The 16,261-nt window shown below is 37.2% G+C and overlaps 1 protein-coding gene across 6 annotated transcripts in view; it reads left to right on the forward strand.

The window, feature by feature from the left end:
• The window catches only part of LOC107678285 (membrane-associated guanylate kinase, WW and PDZ domain-containing protein 2-like), a 114,065-nt gene that overhangs the window by 25,196 nt on the left and 72,608 nt on the right, over nucleotides 1–16,261 (forward strand). For all 6 annotated transcript variants that reach the window (XM_016473496.1, XM_016473499.1, XM_016473498.1 and 3 more), the window contains exon 2: nucleotides 12,282–12,398. In XM_016473496.1, coding sequence (XP_016328982.1) covers nucleotides 12,282–12,398 — 117 coding nt within the window. The remainder of the gene's footprint in view (nucleotides 1–12,281; nucleotides 12,399–16,261) is intronic.

A 16,261-nucleotide genomic window follows, 5' to 3' on the forward strand; every position in this document is an offset into this window, starting at 1 on the left:
GATACCAATACCAGTATCGGTATCGGTGCATCCCTACTGACAAGTGTAGGGCTGCCATTAATGACTATTTTTATTACGATTAATCTATCGACTAATTTATCCATTAATGGATTAATCTAAACAGTTAATTTCCTTAATTAATCCTTTCCTTAACAAATTTACTTAAGAATATTTTATTAAACCAAATGAAATCCAAATTTCTATGAAATCCTTTTTTTAAAGCAAAAGTATAGTGCAACATAAAGTGCAAGAAGCAAGTGTCCATCTCATAGTCCAAATCACTGAAATCAAAGTTCAGTATTATAGTGTAAGAATGAAAACATATCCACGAGTTCTAGTCTACTACTAATACAATTATAATCCAAAAATTAAAACGGACAAAAACTGAATTTGGAAATAAAACGGATTTCATAGGGCCCTATAATTATAATTAATTTTTTTGTGGTAATAAAAATAGATGTAAGTGAACAATAGCCTTTAATATTACTTAAAATACATATATAATAGGAATGAGGCAATAATAATTAGTTCAAATAAAGTATCAAAAGCAAGAAATCATATGGTTTTATTGAACAAAATGTAAGTGAACAATAGACTTTAAAATGACTTAAAATACATATATAATAGCAATGAGGCAATAATAATTAGTACAAATAAAGTATCAAAAGCAAGAAATCATATGGTTTTATTCCACAAAATTGTTAAAATGCATAATGTATTATAAACAATAGCGCTAATGTACATTACGCATTACAACAAAGGCCTGCAGAGGGCGCTAACGGCCTGACTATTGTTTTTACACATTACTGTGCGATATACATGTTTATATGTATACATGTTTCTAATACGTTTAATATTGACCAAGCACCATTTCATTCAAATGTCCACTTAATCTTTAATATTGGGCCATTTCTTTAGGACAGAAATGCTATAGCCACTGTAATTATGTTCCCAGATGAACGTTATAATAAACCCAAACTCATAACAACATGCAGAGATGGAGTTTGAGACACTCCACACATGTAATGGCGCTTTTCCACTGCGTGGTACGACTCGGCTTGGCACGGCTCAGTACGGTACGGCACGGAACGGTTCGGCTCGGTTTGCGTTTCCACTGCAGTTCAGTACCGCTTTAGAGTGGGCGGGATTGTCGTTATAGTTGCGCCGCCTCTACTGCCGCGACTCATGAAAAACTTTTTCATTCCGCTTCACCCCATTAAGCTCGGTTGTTAAAAAAAGGTGCGCTCGTTCAAAACAGTTGCATTCGATCCTTCGCTGGCTGTGCTGATTTAAATCTAGCGGTTCTTTTGTGTTTGTTTCACTTGGAAACCTCAGCCGAGGTGGTACTAAAAAAAGTACCAGGTACCAGGTACTTTACCCAGTGGAAAACCCCCCAAAAGTGAACCGTACAGAGCCATACCGTGCCATACCATGCAGTGGAAAAACGCCATAAATGATAACAGTTCCTGGGGAACTACTGTGAACGGAGCCGCTGTGTGACGCACGTACTTAACCTACACGCATGTAAATAATTAAAGCGCATAATGTATTAGAACTGCGTCGCATATAATTATTTAATTAAATCGTAGCGTTTGTGAATTCACAATTATGCTTAATTATGATTTTTAAATGGGTTTAATATATCATGCAGCCTTGGAAAACAGACTAATAATGTGTTTTATGGATAAATGCGCCACTTGCGGTATTTTGCCGGTTAGTCGACGCGAGCAAAATGAAGTTGAGGATTTTTAAAAATCGAATAGGCGAATAAAATCGACGAATCACGACAGCCCTAGACAAGTGCTCCAGTCGCTGCTGCAGAGAAACACCCCTATAACAGGATACGACCACCTCCATGCTTTACTGGAGGAATGCTGTTATTTGGATGGTGAGCTGGATTGGATTTCCGCCAGACATATCGTTTGGTGTTGAGGCCAAATAATTCAATTTTAGTCTCATCTGCCTCAGAATCTTCAAGGTGTGTTTTGGCAAAGCTCACTCGTGACTGCATGTGGCCTTTATGAGGAGTGTCTTTTTTCTTGCAACCCTCCTATACAAGCCACATTTGTGGAGAATTTGTGATATTGTTGTCACATGCACACAATGACCACTCTTTGTCATAAATTCCTGCAGCTGCTTCAGAGTTGCTGTAGGCCTCTTGGTCGCCTCTCTGAGCAGTTTCCTCCTGGCTCTTTCATCCAGTTTGGAGCGATGTCCTGATCCAGGGAGGATCTGTATTTTACCAAATACCTTCCACTTCTTAATAGTAGACTTCACTGTGCTTGTAGGCATTGATAAAGCCTTTGAATTTTTTTGTATCAATCTCCTGACTTGTGCCTGTCCACGACTTTATCCCGGAGATCTTTTGATGGGTGCCTATAGTTGACTGTTTGATTCAGTCGCACTAGCGAGGACTGAAATGCTCCAGGAAAGCTCTTTTCATGCTGAACTGATCAAAATGAGCACAGCTGATCACAGTTGAAAGTCAAATGGCTTTGTGTACGATTGAGAAGGTGATTAGCTACACCGAAGTCATTTTTAGGAAGGGGGTGATCCTTTTTCCAGCTCAGTGATTCAGGTTTTTTTTTTTTTTTTCTGACATGTTGGTGTTATGTCTTTCACTTGGATGTTATAAGTTGTTCTTTGTAAAAAAAACGTATTATTTTAAAGGGGGGTGATTCTTTTCTATACCCATATACAGTATATGTATGTATGTATAATAAATAAATCTTATAAAATAATGTTTTATCTAAAATGAACTTAAAAAAAAAATTGGTTGAATTTGTCAATTTCTTTTATTAATGAATGTGTTTTGAATAAATTAAATGATCCAGGCATTTAATCCTGGTCTTTTAATCTAATACTTAAATAAAAATGAATAAAAAATGAGATCTTCTGTTCTTTTAAAAGAAAAATATTCTTGGTCAAGGGCGTCCACACAGTATGCAGACTCATGCTGTGTGTTTTATCACAGAATTAGCTTCGGGATCTAAAATACAGTGTCTGCAAAATAAATAAACTTCCAGGGCCTACAAAAAATGCTAGACTTTTGAAATCAGCTTTAATGTCAGTACTGTGCTGTGCTGTATAAAAGCGTATCACTGTAATACATTTGTGTATGAGCTGTTCGATGTTTGCTCTGCAGCCCACAGTTTCTGTATTTTTGCTGTGGAGAATATGAAGATGAGCAAAGTGTTTGTTTTGGGATTAGAGATGCATACCCAAATTAAAGAGGTGTAGCCGGCTCGCGTGGAATTACTCAACAGTGGGATACAAAACAAAACCGATGCTTTAAGAGCCTGGAGTCATAGAGGCTGGCAGAAAAAGGTATTTTTGCGCAGTAATCACTATGTGGCTGCAGGCTTTAATGTCTTGTTCAATGCCCCAGAGCGTCTGCTTTGTCACAGAGATCCAGAATTGATCCCCAGAGTGTATTTATTTACTTGAAATTCAAACTGTTGTTGTTTTTGTCTTTGGTTGTGTTGGACGGGATGGAGGTGGAAAATGCGTTCAGTCAGGCTACAGCAAAACAGGTCAGTTACACACTGCCTTTTTCAAACTGAGCTATTTAATTGCGTTTTTGTATGATACTGTAATTATTAAAGGAATATACAAATACATGTATTTGTGAAATAATGTCGATTACCACAAAAATGAATTTCAAATTATTTATTTTTCTTGAAGAAGCAAAAATACATTACAGTGAAGTTACAGTGAGGTGCTTATAATGGAAGTGAATGGGGCCATTCTGTAGACATTAAAACACTTTTTGTTTCAGTAGTACATCCACAAGATGTAAACAGTGTGTGTTAACATGATTTTATGTGGAAAACAAATCACTTACTGACCTTTCCTGTGTAAAAGTATATCTTATTTTAGTAAATTGTAGCTATGACAATGTAAAATGACTGCAAAAATTATGCTTTAAACAGCTTTACAACTCAAATAATGCCCAGGTTTTAACAGAGAAAAATAATGTGCTTTTATACAATTATAAGCTTCATATTTATGCTTTTAAAATTTTTCACTTCCATTTTGCCTTTCGTCCAGGTATATTCTATTTTAATATCGCTTTTTATTTGTACAATACAAATAATACACTATTTTTATTTAATACATGAATGTATTTGCTTTTATAAAATGATACGCTTTACATTTCTGCTTTTAAAATCTCCATAAATTAGTCCTATTCATTTTCGAGCCTCATTATAACCTTGATTTTTGCCTTTTGTGCAGGTATATCATGTTTTAGTATTATTTATAATTTTTCCAATTCACATACACTTTTTTTTTTCACTGAAGAATTAAAGTGCTTTGACAGATTTATAAACTTCACATTTATGCTTTTAAAACCTTTAAAAACTTGCATCATTTATTTCATTGAAAGACAGACAGATAAATCAGGCAATACAGACACTACACACACAATGAAACATGAGGTGAAGTACAACATAAACTGTGTAACTGTCTGCTGGTCTGAGTGAGGTGTGGATTAGATGCTTTGGGAGAAGAGAAAATTGTGCCAATGGCATGAAATTAGGCCAGTGACTCTGACCATAGAGAAGATTATTTAATACTGCAAACACGCATATTCAAGATGTTTTTCTAGGAAAAATAACAGTGACCTTCCTCCAGCAGATGGTGGGAGATCGCAGCACCGGTTGGGTGGGACGAGGTCCCAGATGATTCTGCATGACAAAGACACATATTTGACATGACATCAACGCCTTTAAAATCTGGGCCTGATTTTATGCATCTAGGGCCAGTCATCAGAGCAATGCTTGTTGAAGTGGTGATATATTGCATACCAGACAAACCACACAAAGAAATCACTTAGAAGTTTGCTTTGAAGTTTCATACAAATGGTTAGGGTTCTGTTCAACTCTCTAAACCAATATATATATATATATATATATAAGTGAAATAACACTTAGAAGTTCCATTAGAAGTTTCATACTAATGCTGAGGGGGTTGTTCAAATCTGTAAACCAAAATTATGAACAATAGCAATGTCATTTCCATTCTGAAAATGGCTTGGTTGACATAGTTTTAGTTCCCTGTGCTTTTTTTTTTTTTTAACCTTTTCATGTTCCAGGCCCAATTTTACATTGTCGTCATTTTAGCAATGGAAACCTTGAAGTGACGTGCAAAGATTTTGATTCTATATTTAGAAGAAAGACCATCCTGAACTCATCGGGATCTTTTGTAAAGTCAGGCACATTCATTTTCAAAAAGGCTAATTCTGACTGATCAAAGTCTTCTTTACCATTGATAGGCGATCACTTTTACCTGGAACACAGTGCAGGATGATATAAATGAAATCTTTATCTTTGTACCTCATGTTCAGTCTGTTGTCAGATGCTGGTTTATTCAGGGAGACCTTGTTTTTTAAATAGCCAGTTGTGTTCTGGAGTACTAAACCTGAAGGTTGCTTGCTTGCCTTTGTCAAAAGAACACACCTCAGGGTCTATATGATATTTTGTAGCCTAAATATGTTTTTTTTATTATCTTTAGATTACCTATGCTATCATTTAGCACTTATTTAAAATGAAAATGTGCTGAAAATGTACTCACCCTCAGGTCATCCAAGATGTAGATGATTTGTTTCTTCAGCAGAACAGATTTGGAGAAATTTAGCATTACATCACTTGTTCACCAATAGATCCTTTGCTGTGAATGGGTGCCATCAGAATGAAAGTCCAAACAGATGATAAAACATCACAATAATCCACACAACGCCAGTTGGTTAGTTGTTAAAAGCTGCATGTTTGTGAGAAACAAACATCATTGCATATTTCTCTCCTGATTCAGAAGAGGCAAATCTTCCACTGGAGAAAACAGCATTATGTATTTTAGCCGGAAGCAATGGTTTGAAGTTAAAAACTCTTTAACTCATTGATTGTCTTATTGACGGATTTGTTTATTACAAACATGCAGACTCATGGACTAAACTGGAGTTGTGTGGATTATTGTGATGTTTTATCATCTGTTTGGACTCTCATTCTGACGGCACCCATTCACTACAGATGATCCACTGGTGAGCAAGTGATGTAATGCTAAATTTCTCCAAATCTGCTCCAATGAAGAAACAATCCACATCCTGGATGGCCTGATGGGGAGTAAATGTTCATTTTTGAGTGAACTATTCCTTTAAATTTAATATTTGGTTTTTGTTTCTGTTTTTTTTTTTTTTTTTTTATTCAGACAAAATAGTATAGAATTTATTGGTTTATAGGCCATAACTTTTTTTTGTTGGTTCCAGCACTTTAACACTTCAAGTTTGTGTATATTGCCATGTGTCTTAACATAATTGTGCTGCCTTTGGGTTGTTACAGTTAGAGGTGTGAGTGGTTTTGAAATGTGAATCATCATCACAGGACAAACAAAGTGAGTCAGAAGGAGATCTTCAGAACCATAATTAGCAGTTTTCTCTTTTCTTCGTTTAACAAAGGGAAGAGATTGATAGCTCCGGCTATGCGGTTTGGATTCACGCCTAGTTGTTAATGTGGATTGTTTGAGTCAAAAAGACAAAAAGCCTGTCGTGCCTTATGTGTGAGTTCAAATGCAGGTGTCTGGGTAATTTTTCTTCCTTTTGCTGATTGTAAGTTTTCAAGCTACGTAGTGCAAAAGATGCATATTGTGCTCCAATGTGCTTTGTGAACTATTTTTTATGGCTTTATCTCACAGGATGGATTGAACCATTTTATTTGGACTTTTTGGTGCTTTTTTGCTGATATAGATATGGGAGAGAGCCAGATTCAAACCCAAATGAGCACCATGGCTTGATGTACCAGACTACTAGGCCACAGCTCCAACAGTCCAGCTTTCTAAAATGAGATAAACAGATAAGAAGTACAGTGATTGGATATCTGTGCTTTTGAAGACTGAAACAAAGAGCTGAGGCAGAAATGTTGTGTGTTGTTTGTGTCTACTGAAAGAAGATGCAGAATCTGACCTCTCGTAGGAGTTGGTGGTAGTGAATAGGAGATATTCATTGGCTGGCATCACACTTGGTTTTCCTCTCCATGTCCAGAGCTTTATCACGGCTCTCCGCTTTAGTCTGTTTGAGCCTAAGGGCTCTAGCACCAAACAACTTTCCAGGGGAGGGAAACTTTCAGGCGATCGATTCGCTGCTCAGCTGTCCTCAGCGAGGGCAGTGGTGTCAGCTGTGATTATGCTGTCAAAAAGAAACTGCTGAAACTCATTGGAATGTTTTATTAACCTCCTCTCTAGTGAGAACAAATCAATATGGTGACATATTCCCACCTTATCAGAGAGTATTAACCATATCTTATGGAAGGTATCATGGCTCAGACCTGTGGAAAACCTCTTTTTACCTCAGAGTGAAAAAAAAAGGTAATTGTGACTTTAAACCTTGTAATTGTGCTTTAATTTCTCGTAATTGTGACTTTGTTTCTTGTGATGGTAAAACTATATCTCTAAATATGATTATATATTTCATAAATGAGCATTTACATCTCACAGTGTGACTATACAGTATATCATAATTATGACTTAGTTTATCATAATTGTGACTTTATATCTCAAAATATTACTTGATATCTCGCAATGTGACTTTACATTTCATAATTATGACTTGGTTTCTTAACTCACAACTGAGACTTTATATCTCAAAATATGACTTTAATCTCAAAATGTGATGTTTAAATCTTAAAATCTCACAGTCGTGACTGTATCTCAACAATTGAGTCTTTATATCTCAAAATGTGACTTTATATATCACAGTGTGACTTTCTTATAATTTTTACATAGTTTCTTGTAATTGTGACCTTATGTTAAAATGTGACTAAATCTAGCATTGCAACTGTATGACTTTGTACTGTTTATCTCATAATTATGACTTAAGGCTGGAATACACTACACGACTTTTAAAATCTGAACAGATTTGTTGGCACCAATAGCCTCGTGGGGAGTGCCGTCATATAGCGGCATTGCGCTTCGGCCTTTCCCGTTCCTGTCCCCCCTCTCTCCCTCCCTCTTTGCTTCCTGTCTACAATACTATCCTAATAAAAGGTAAACGCACCAAAAATAAATCTTTAAAAAAAAATCTCAACAGACAACTGAGGATCACACACTACCAGTTTTTCAAGTTGTTCCGATCACAACAAATTCACTCAAAAATGTGCCTCTTGTTGCTATGAAATTGCCAATGAATTTCGTGACAAATGAAAACAATATGTGTTCTAAAGTTGGCTGAAAATATCAAACGTGTGATATCCTACGATTGGATAGATTCATAGTCTGAAGCTAAAAAACTGGAGTCTGTGACCATCATACACTGTGATTTTCTATTAAATCTGTCAACTTAAATCTGCAGACTGTCTCTGACTTTCATCAACTAGCGTCAACTTATCCACATTGTAAATCGGGGGGAAATCAGGGCAAAAGTCATGTAGTGTATTCCAGCCTTTAAATTTCAAAATGTAACTATATCTCACAGTTAATTCTTCGTATCTTAAAAGGATAGTTCACCCAAAAATGAAAATTCTGTCATCATTTACTCACCCTCATGTCGTTCCAAACCTGTATGAGTTGCTTTCTTATTTTGAACATAAAAAAAGATATTTTGAAGATTGCTGGTAATCAAACAGTTGGTGGTTGCCATTGACTTCCATAGTATTTTTTTTTCCTATTATGGAAGTCAATGGCAACCACCAACTGTTTGATTACCAGCAATCTTCAAAATATCTTCTTTTGTGTTCAACATAATAAAGCAACTCATACAGGTTTGGAACGACATGAGGGTGAGTAAATGATGACAGAATTTTCATTTTTGGGTGAACTATCCATTTATAATGTGGCTTTATATCTAATAACTATGACTTATTGTGAAACTTTACCTCCCAATTACTTTTATTTTTTCTCTTGAGGCAGAAACGGGCCTCCATACAGACCTCGTTAGGTCATAAATAAGCCCGATTGCGCAGCATCGCAATGTCCCATTCAGAAATGTATGTTTCCTCTGTGCCTGTTTGTGTATGTACGTGTGTGTATTTGAATTTATTGACTGTTTAATCAACAAGCATCTGTCATCACTTGTGGAGAAGTGGTTGATGGATGACACAAAGAGGTGTCCTCTGGGATTGAGCGAAAGTGAGAGCGTGAGAAAGAGAGATTTTAACAGCTGTCCGACTCACTCTCACCCTCACGTCATGCCTTTGCCCACTGTGTCATCTTTTGTGCTGACAAATGAAGCGACCGTGTTCTCTCACGAGTCAAAGGTTTGTCCTCCTCCACAAAATCGCAGTTGTGACCTCAGACTCTCTCCTTGTAATATCGACTGAGTCATGAAGATGTATTCTCAGCAGATATACCTCTTTTTCACAGGCCGAGCAACAAGATAAGTGATCTGAGATCAGTTGAAACGCCTCCTGTGCATTCCTCAACCGAATTTCAGCACTTAATCATTTTCTACACAGTCGCTGCATGCAGATGTTTTGCATACCAGCTTGGATGATGCTATTTTTTTGTTCACCCACACAAATTTCATTTCTGAAGGGTTAAATCAAGGCCACTCTACCTCACCACAACTATGGGTTATTGTTACTCCTGTCTACTGTATAATTTTCATCCTCGTATTCCAAACAATCGGAATTTCAAGCTTCTTGATGACCAGAATACATTTAAAACTCAATTGCAAGCCTGTGAACACTGAAATAAAATCTTTCAGAACAAAATGTTGATCTCAGTTTACCGTCAATATCCTCCAACTCGTGAGATTGCAGTAACCTTGTCGGTCTGACACTGCTGCCATAAACGAGGAAATATGTAAGGATATTGTGATTTTAATGTAGTTCCACATATTACCTAAAACAAATAGAGTCCAAAAAGAGTTCATTAAAATTCCTCTATTGCTTCTTTATGCAATAATTAGTATTCTTGTTATTTAATACATGTTTTTCTTGTTATATTATTAGGATGTCAATCTTATACTAACATATTTTTTAATTCCCCCCCAAAACACTCCCAGATTTAATGTTAAAGATTTAATGTTAATGTTTAAACATTAATATTAAGGTTTAATTTGCGGACCTCACAAAATATGGCTTAAAATCACCAATAAAAAAACAAACAAACAATGTTTTGATTTTATGGGGTTTATGAAATGAATTCATGGGGTCTTATATAGTCAAGTCACCTTTATTTATAAAGCACTTAATACAATACAGATTGTGTCAAAGCAGCTTTACAGTGTTAAACAAAAAACGTGTGCAGAAAATGCAAAAGGACAATAGAAAACAGTCAGTTCATCATTGATTCAGTGATGTCATCATCCAGCCCAGTTCAGTTCTCTTCAAATAGTGTCTGTGCAATCAAGTCAACAATATTGCCAGAAATTGTGGCAATTTATATATATATACACACTGTATATGTATATATGTGTATGTATATATGTATGTGGGTGTGTGTGTGTGTGTGTGTTTTCACTTTTATAAATGTTTAAATAGCCTATTCATTTCCAGCTGGACTTGGCCGGTCATTGTGCTCTCTCAGTTGGCGCTACTACTTGCCGTCTTCACTCTTGATACTGATGTGTTCACAAGGTCAGCAAGTTCACACGATGCCAACTAGCAGGAAGCATCTGGTGTGGACAAGATGGCCTTTTTGGTGGTGTGTCCAAAAGCATCTGTATCACGCACAGGCACACTCACCCGCAACCCTTGCAGTATTGCTGTTTGCAGTCAGGGGGCGATATTAGACTTCATTATCCACCTAGCAAATGAGAATACAGGCTTCATTGTGATAGGCTCACGGCTGGCAGAACCTTTTTTTCCCTCTCTGTTGTCTCCTGACTGTCGACGACTCTGACTCTATCTGTTCTTTTCCTCCTCCTCCCGCGTTCCCTCTCTCCTCTGGATTAAATTAGCTGCAGAACGGGAGACTCCATCACTGCTGCATCCATTGATGTGTAAAGGACTAGTTTAATAATGGGATTGAAAGCATAAAGGGGAATAGCAGCAAGGATTTTGGAAGGGGTGAGTATATCCAAGCCAGTGACAGAGGAGCACATCATCTGGACCGCTGGAATTACAATTGGGATACAGTAGTTTTATGGGAAAGAGCGGGAGGAGAGAGCCATTATAATTATGGATGATGACAAGTGAGATATTTATTTAGGATTTCTGACCAAAGAAGTCTATTTGTGAAATGTTTCCTTTTGTCATTTCCTTGGAATGGTGTGACGGTATTCCTGAAGTGTCCTTTCCGCCGCAACAGCTGTGCAAGCTTGATTGTTGCATTTTTTTTCTACTTGAGCTTCGTTTTCCATTCACAATGTCATACAGAGATTTGATAATACTAAATTTTGAGAATGGTTATTCTTCTAGCTTTATGGGAAAAAGATGATGGTGATGTTAGAAAGGAAAACTGGTTTAGACACCTTCCATGAGTGGATGTTGGACTACCAGGTTATCGGTGACAATGAGATGTAATGTATTCTGAACTTGCGAAATGGTGTGCAGGTTTATGCCAGATGCTTTTATTCTCAAAGGATCTTCTCACACATTGTGCTGGATTTTTGAATTTCCAAGCAGTATATCCATGCTCAGCTGTGCCGAATGGTCAAGGTTATGATTGGAGTAGAAAAAAAGAGCTGCTTGATTCTCTTGAGGCACAGTAGCGCAAGATGATTTGTCATTTTTCTGTCCTTTGTTCACCTTAGAGAAAAGGTAGAAAGCACAAGTTCTCAAGCTACCTTTCATTTTCACCATTTGTCTTGGTGTCTCTCAGTGAATCTTGCTCAAGATGTTGTTAGGGAACCCGTCTGATAAATATAGGCCAGACAACACAGTCTGTTGAATGCATCAGTAAAGTAGATCTTTAGGGAATCATATTGTATTTTAAATATATTTAATATATTTATATTTATTTATTATATTGAAACCATTGAAACCATGAATGTGACAACTGAAAGCTTTTATAAAGCTTATTCAGACTCAACAAACAGGATGTAATAATGCTAAGTGACACATGCTCTATAAGGGATTTCATGAGGTGACTGAGAGGCTTGAAAACAAACGCAATATGTAAGGACCTAAGAGTGAACCTTGTGGATCTCAGCTCATTCAAACATACCATTTTGCATATTTGTGTTATTTATTGTATGCTATCTAACCCTACCTTACAAACAGGGCTGTACACCCTGTCAGCAATTGACAAGAAAATATAAGGAGGGGGAACTGCACACTTTAACTAATTGTATGGGTGTCTCAGGTTTTTACCAGTTAAATTACCTTGTGTTTTTTTAAAACCTCTTTTAGGAGGTGTTGTGGATAAAGATCTCCGGCATTATCTCAACCTACGGTTCCAGAAGGGTTCAGTGGACCACGAGCTTCAGCAAATCATACGTGATAACCTCTACCTCCGGACTGTGCCGTGTAAGTAACCTCTACATATACATTTTAAGAATCCCGTTTTACTCACGGCAAATAGTTTGGGTTTATTAGCATTGGTATTTTTCGTATCCATAAATATGGTGCACAAAATCCTTATGAGGAACTTCAAGTGGAACCTACAAAATGAGGATCTGGTTCCACAGTGTCCTTACCAGAAGTGATGTAGAACTTTTCCATCTGACCACAACATTCCACAAGCGGCAGGGCATTTGCACAGTAGTGCAGTCGTGGCCTAATGGTTAGAGAGTCGGACTTGTAACCCGAAAGTTGTGGGTTCGAGTCTCAGGTCCAGCAGGAATTGTCGGTGGGGGGAGTGAATGTACAGTGCTCTCTTCCACCCTTAATACCACGAGCAAGGCACCGAACCCCCAACTGCAGCAATATGGCTGCCCACTGCTCCGGGTGTGTTTGTTCACGGTATGTGTGTGTGTATGTTCACTACTCACTACTGTGTGTGTGCACTTGGATGGGTTAAATGCAGAGCACAAATTCCAAGTATGGGTCACCATACTTGGCCACACATCACTTCACTTAACTTAGCTCTGCCCACTGTGAAATCTCATTGGTCCAAAATTCTGCTCCTCATGACTATATGTTAGACATCAACTATCTTCTATGCAGTTTTGCATTTAGTGTGGACAGACAAATTGCTTGTCACATTGTGCCTAGTTAGGACACAGGAAGTATTTTTTATTGTATTTTTCTTGCAAAACATTCTCCTGGTCTGATTATATGTATTAATGGAGCTTTTGTTTGTTACTCTGGAAAGAGTAAACCTAAACCTGCCAGCAGATCTGTGAGGGAAGGAAGTCTCGGCTAAAAGGAGCCAACCTGTAATATTGAAGTTGTTATTGTTGTGTGGGGGGTTATGGGAGAAACATGGAGACAAACCCTCCCTGATATGTCTGGGTACCATCTCAATGTATGATGCAACCAGATAGAAAGAACCGATGTGACTTATTTTGGTTTAAAGCACTATGAATGGGTTTTTCACTCAGTCAGATGTAATAGGAAAATGTGTAATATTGTGCAAAGTGTCAACCTCTAGTTAGAGGTAAATGACAGGAATGTTAGCAGTGTTTCAAAATCATATGTAACAAATTTGACTTGTGCCACAGTTCATAAAAACAAACAGAAATGTGTTGACAGTAATGCACTGAGACCTCTGTGGAGAAAATGTACAGTGCTCACAAGTGCATTTTTGTCGACACCGCAATCAACTCATATTTAACCCAGATTATTTCTCTCATTAGTCGACACATTTGGACTAGATTGATGCTGTAAGTCCCAAATGCTTGACAGCTGAAAAAGGAATTGCGACATACAAGTTTGTGGTGCAATTTTTCCGGCTAGCTAGGTAGCGGTCGTTAGTGTTTGCTAGCTGCCTAGCTAGCTACCTACTTGACGTTAGTTAGTATGGCTTGTTTTAGCCTTAGAACATGATGGACAGTAGAAATAAAAAACCTTCTATCGATTACCTCATTCACAATGTTTGTTTTGTTTTCGGATTAATTTGAGATTCATATGAAGAAATTGAATAAGAAACATATATTTCGATGAACCTTGACACTGCCCTAACAAAAATTAACTGTGGTTTTACCACAAATAAAACCAAACAACCATGGTCACTATAGTTAAACCATGGTAACAACAAATTTACCATTGTTTTGCTGCACTAACTATATTTTAACTATTGTATTTGTAATAAAATTGTGGTTATACGAATGGTAATCAATGTCAAAAAAACATGGTTACTTTACTTATGGTTACTAAAATAAATTCATGGTTAATTTTCGTAAGGGTGGAAAAGTTGACAGTAGCTGCTGTGCTATTTTGGTTCACAGTTTGAACCTAACAGTTAAGATTGTTTTGTTTATTTTGAGCCATATGGTAATACTTATTAGCTAACATTAGTTAATGTATTAACTAACACTAACCAAGAGGCAATACATTTATTACAGTATTTATTAATATTTGTAATAAAAATACAACTGCTACCTCATTTTAGCTTAGGTCAGTTAAAGCTGCAATCCGTAACTTTTTTTGGTTAAAAATGATCCGAAATCAATATTTGAGCGAGTACATAACCAGCCAGTGTTCAAAACTATCGCCTTACTTTAGCCCGATTCACAACAGTTAGCTTATAATAATGTTTTATAATTTGAGTGGTATGGGTAGGTTTTCGCGGGAAATTCGAGCATGGCACTGCGTCATTACGTCACTTCTGTAAACATAAAGAAGCTGTCCTGGCTACTAGGCTATCGCATGTGAGGATCCTGCAGGTGGCCGATCGTTTATAGCCTTTTCTCACAGCAGCCAGAATAACTAAATGTATCATTTTGATGGCGGATTGTAATCCAGAAAGGATTATGTGTTTATGAAACACATGTGAATGAAATTAAATTATATTCCAGTTATAAATATGCTTCTGATTACAGATAGCCTGGGATTACAAAGAAATCACCATTGGTAGCGAGATTTATGATAATGCATTTTTCCTCAGTTGGTCAGATCAAACGTTGCAGACTTGTTACTTACTTGTTCAGATGGCAATATATGGTGAAAATAAACACACACACACAAATTGTATGAAATATATATATATTTACATATAGATCGATATATCCATTCTACATATTGATTTGCCTCAACTCAAAACAAAAACAACTGGTAACTAACTGCGATGCTTGGGTCAACTCTACATGTATACTCTCCTCGCCTGTTCACTTGTTCTTCCTTTCCTTTCCTCTCTCTCTCGCTCGCTCTCTTCCTCAGTCTAGGGTTTCCAAGGCAACCACCATTTCCTCTCCAGGCTTGCCTGCTGATGTTTCCCCCTCCCCCTCCATAGTGGTGCACAAACACATCACAATCACCAACCGGCTGGATGAAAATGATGCCTTTGATTTATGCCTGTGCAGTGTAGTCATGAGCGTGTATTTCTGGAGCTATTTCTCCCATACTGAGAGTCATTAGTGTAACTGAACAGCTTGCTATGAGATGTTTCAGAGGCTGGATTGAAAGAGACAAGACAAGACAAAGCGATGTTAAGCTGTTCATTTGTCTTGTGAATGTTAAAGCAGAGGAAGAGAGCTAGAACATGACCTAGGTAACTGAATGTGATAGCGCTGCTTTATTAAAAAAATGCCAGATAGAGTTTGATTATAGTTTAACAGTCCCACAGGGAAGAAGTAAGAGATGGGTGCTGTCGGGACATTATTACACTGCATAGTGCTTTCAAATTGGTATAGATTTTTGTTCTCTTCCATTTTGGTACAGAAAATTGTTCTTCACGGTTCGTTTTCCAGCTCTTATTTGTTGTAAGTTTTATTTACTGACTTTAATTTGTCAATCTACCCAATGTCTTGCATTTGCGTTGTGCAATGAATTTGCGGCCTGATTTTGGGATGCAATGATGCATCAGTTCGGGCTTGTGTAGCTTGAAGCATTTGTGTTCACATTCAGAATCAAATCCTGCTAGTCATCGTCGCCACACAAGGTGTAACTACAGGCCGTTTGATATGTGATGTGTAACTTCACTCTCAGCTGGAGCGCGCTGCACTGACATGGCTCATTTCACAAGTCTCTGCACTGTCACTAGTTGTTGCCACACACACACACTCAATAATTTCATAACTGGGTTTATGGAACAGTATTTACCATTTACTATTCACGGCAAGTTTGCTTGTCTTTGTGAAATGATGTTGGCTTTGTGTTTTTTATTATTTAGATTTTAGATTGTGCTTAAGCTGTTAGACAATTTGCACTGTAAAATCCTCTTGGGAAAGTGCAGATGAATCAGACAAATTTTTGATGCTAAAAAAAAAACTATTGCTAGAAAATGAAAA

Source organism: Sinocyclocheilus anshuiensis, unplaced genomic scaffold, assembly GCF_001515605.1.
Source record: "Sinocyclocheilus anshuiensis isolate Anshui unplaced genomic scaffold, SAMN03320099.WGS_v1.1 scaffold1318, whole genome shotgun sequence".
Taxonomy (NCBI): domain Eukaryota; kingdom Metazoa; phylum Chordata; class Actinopteri; order Cypriniformes; family Cyprinidae; genus Sinocyclocheilus; species Sinocyclocheilus anshuiensis.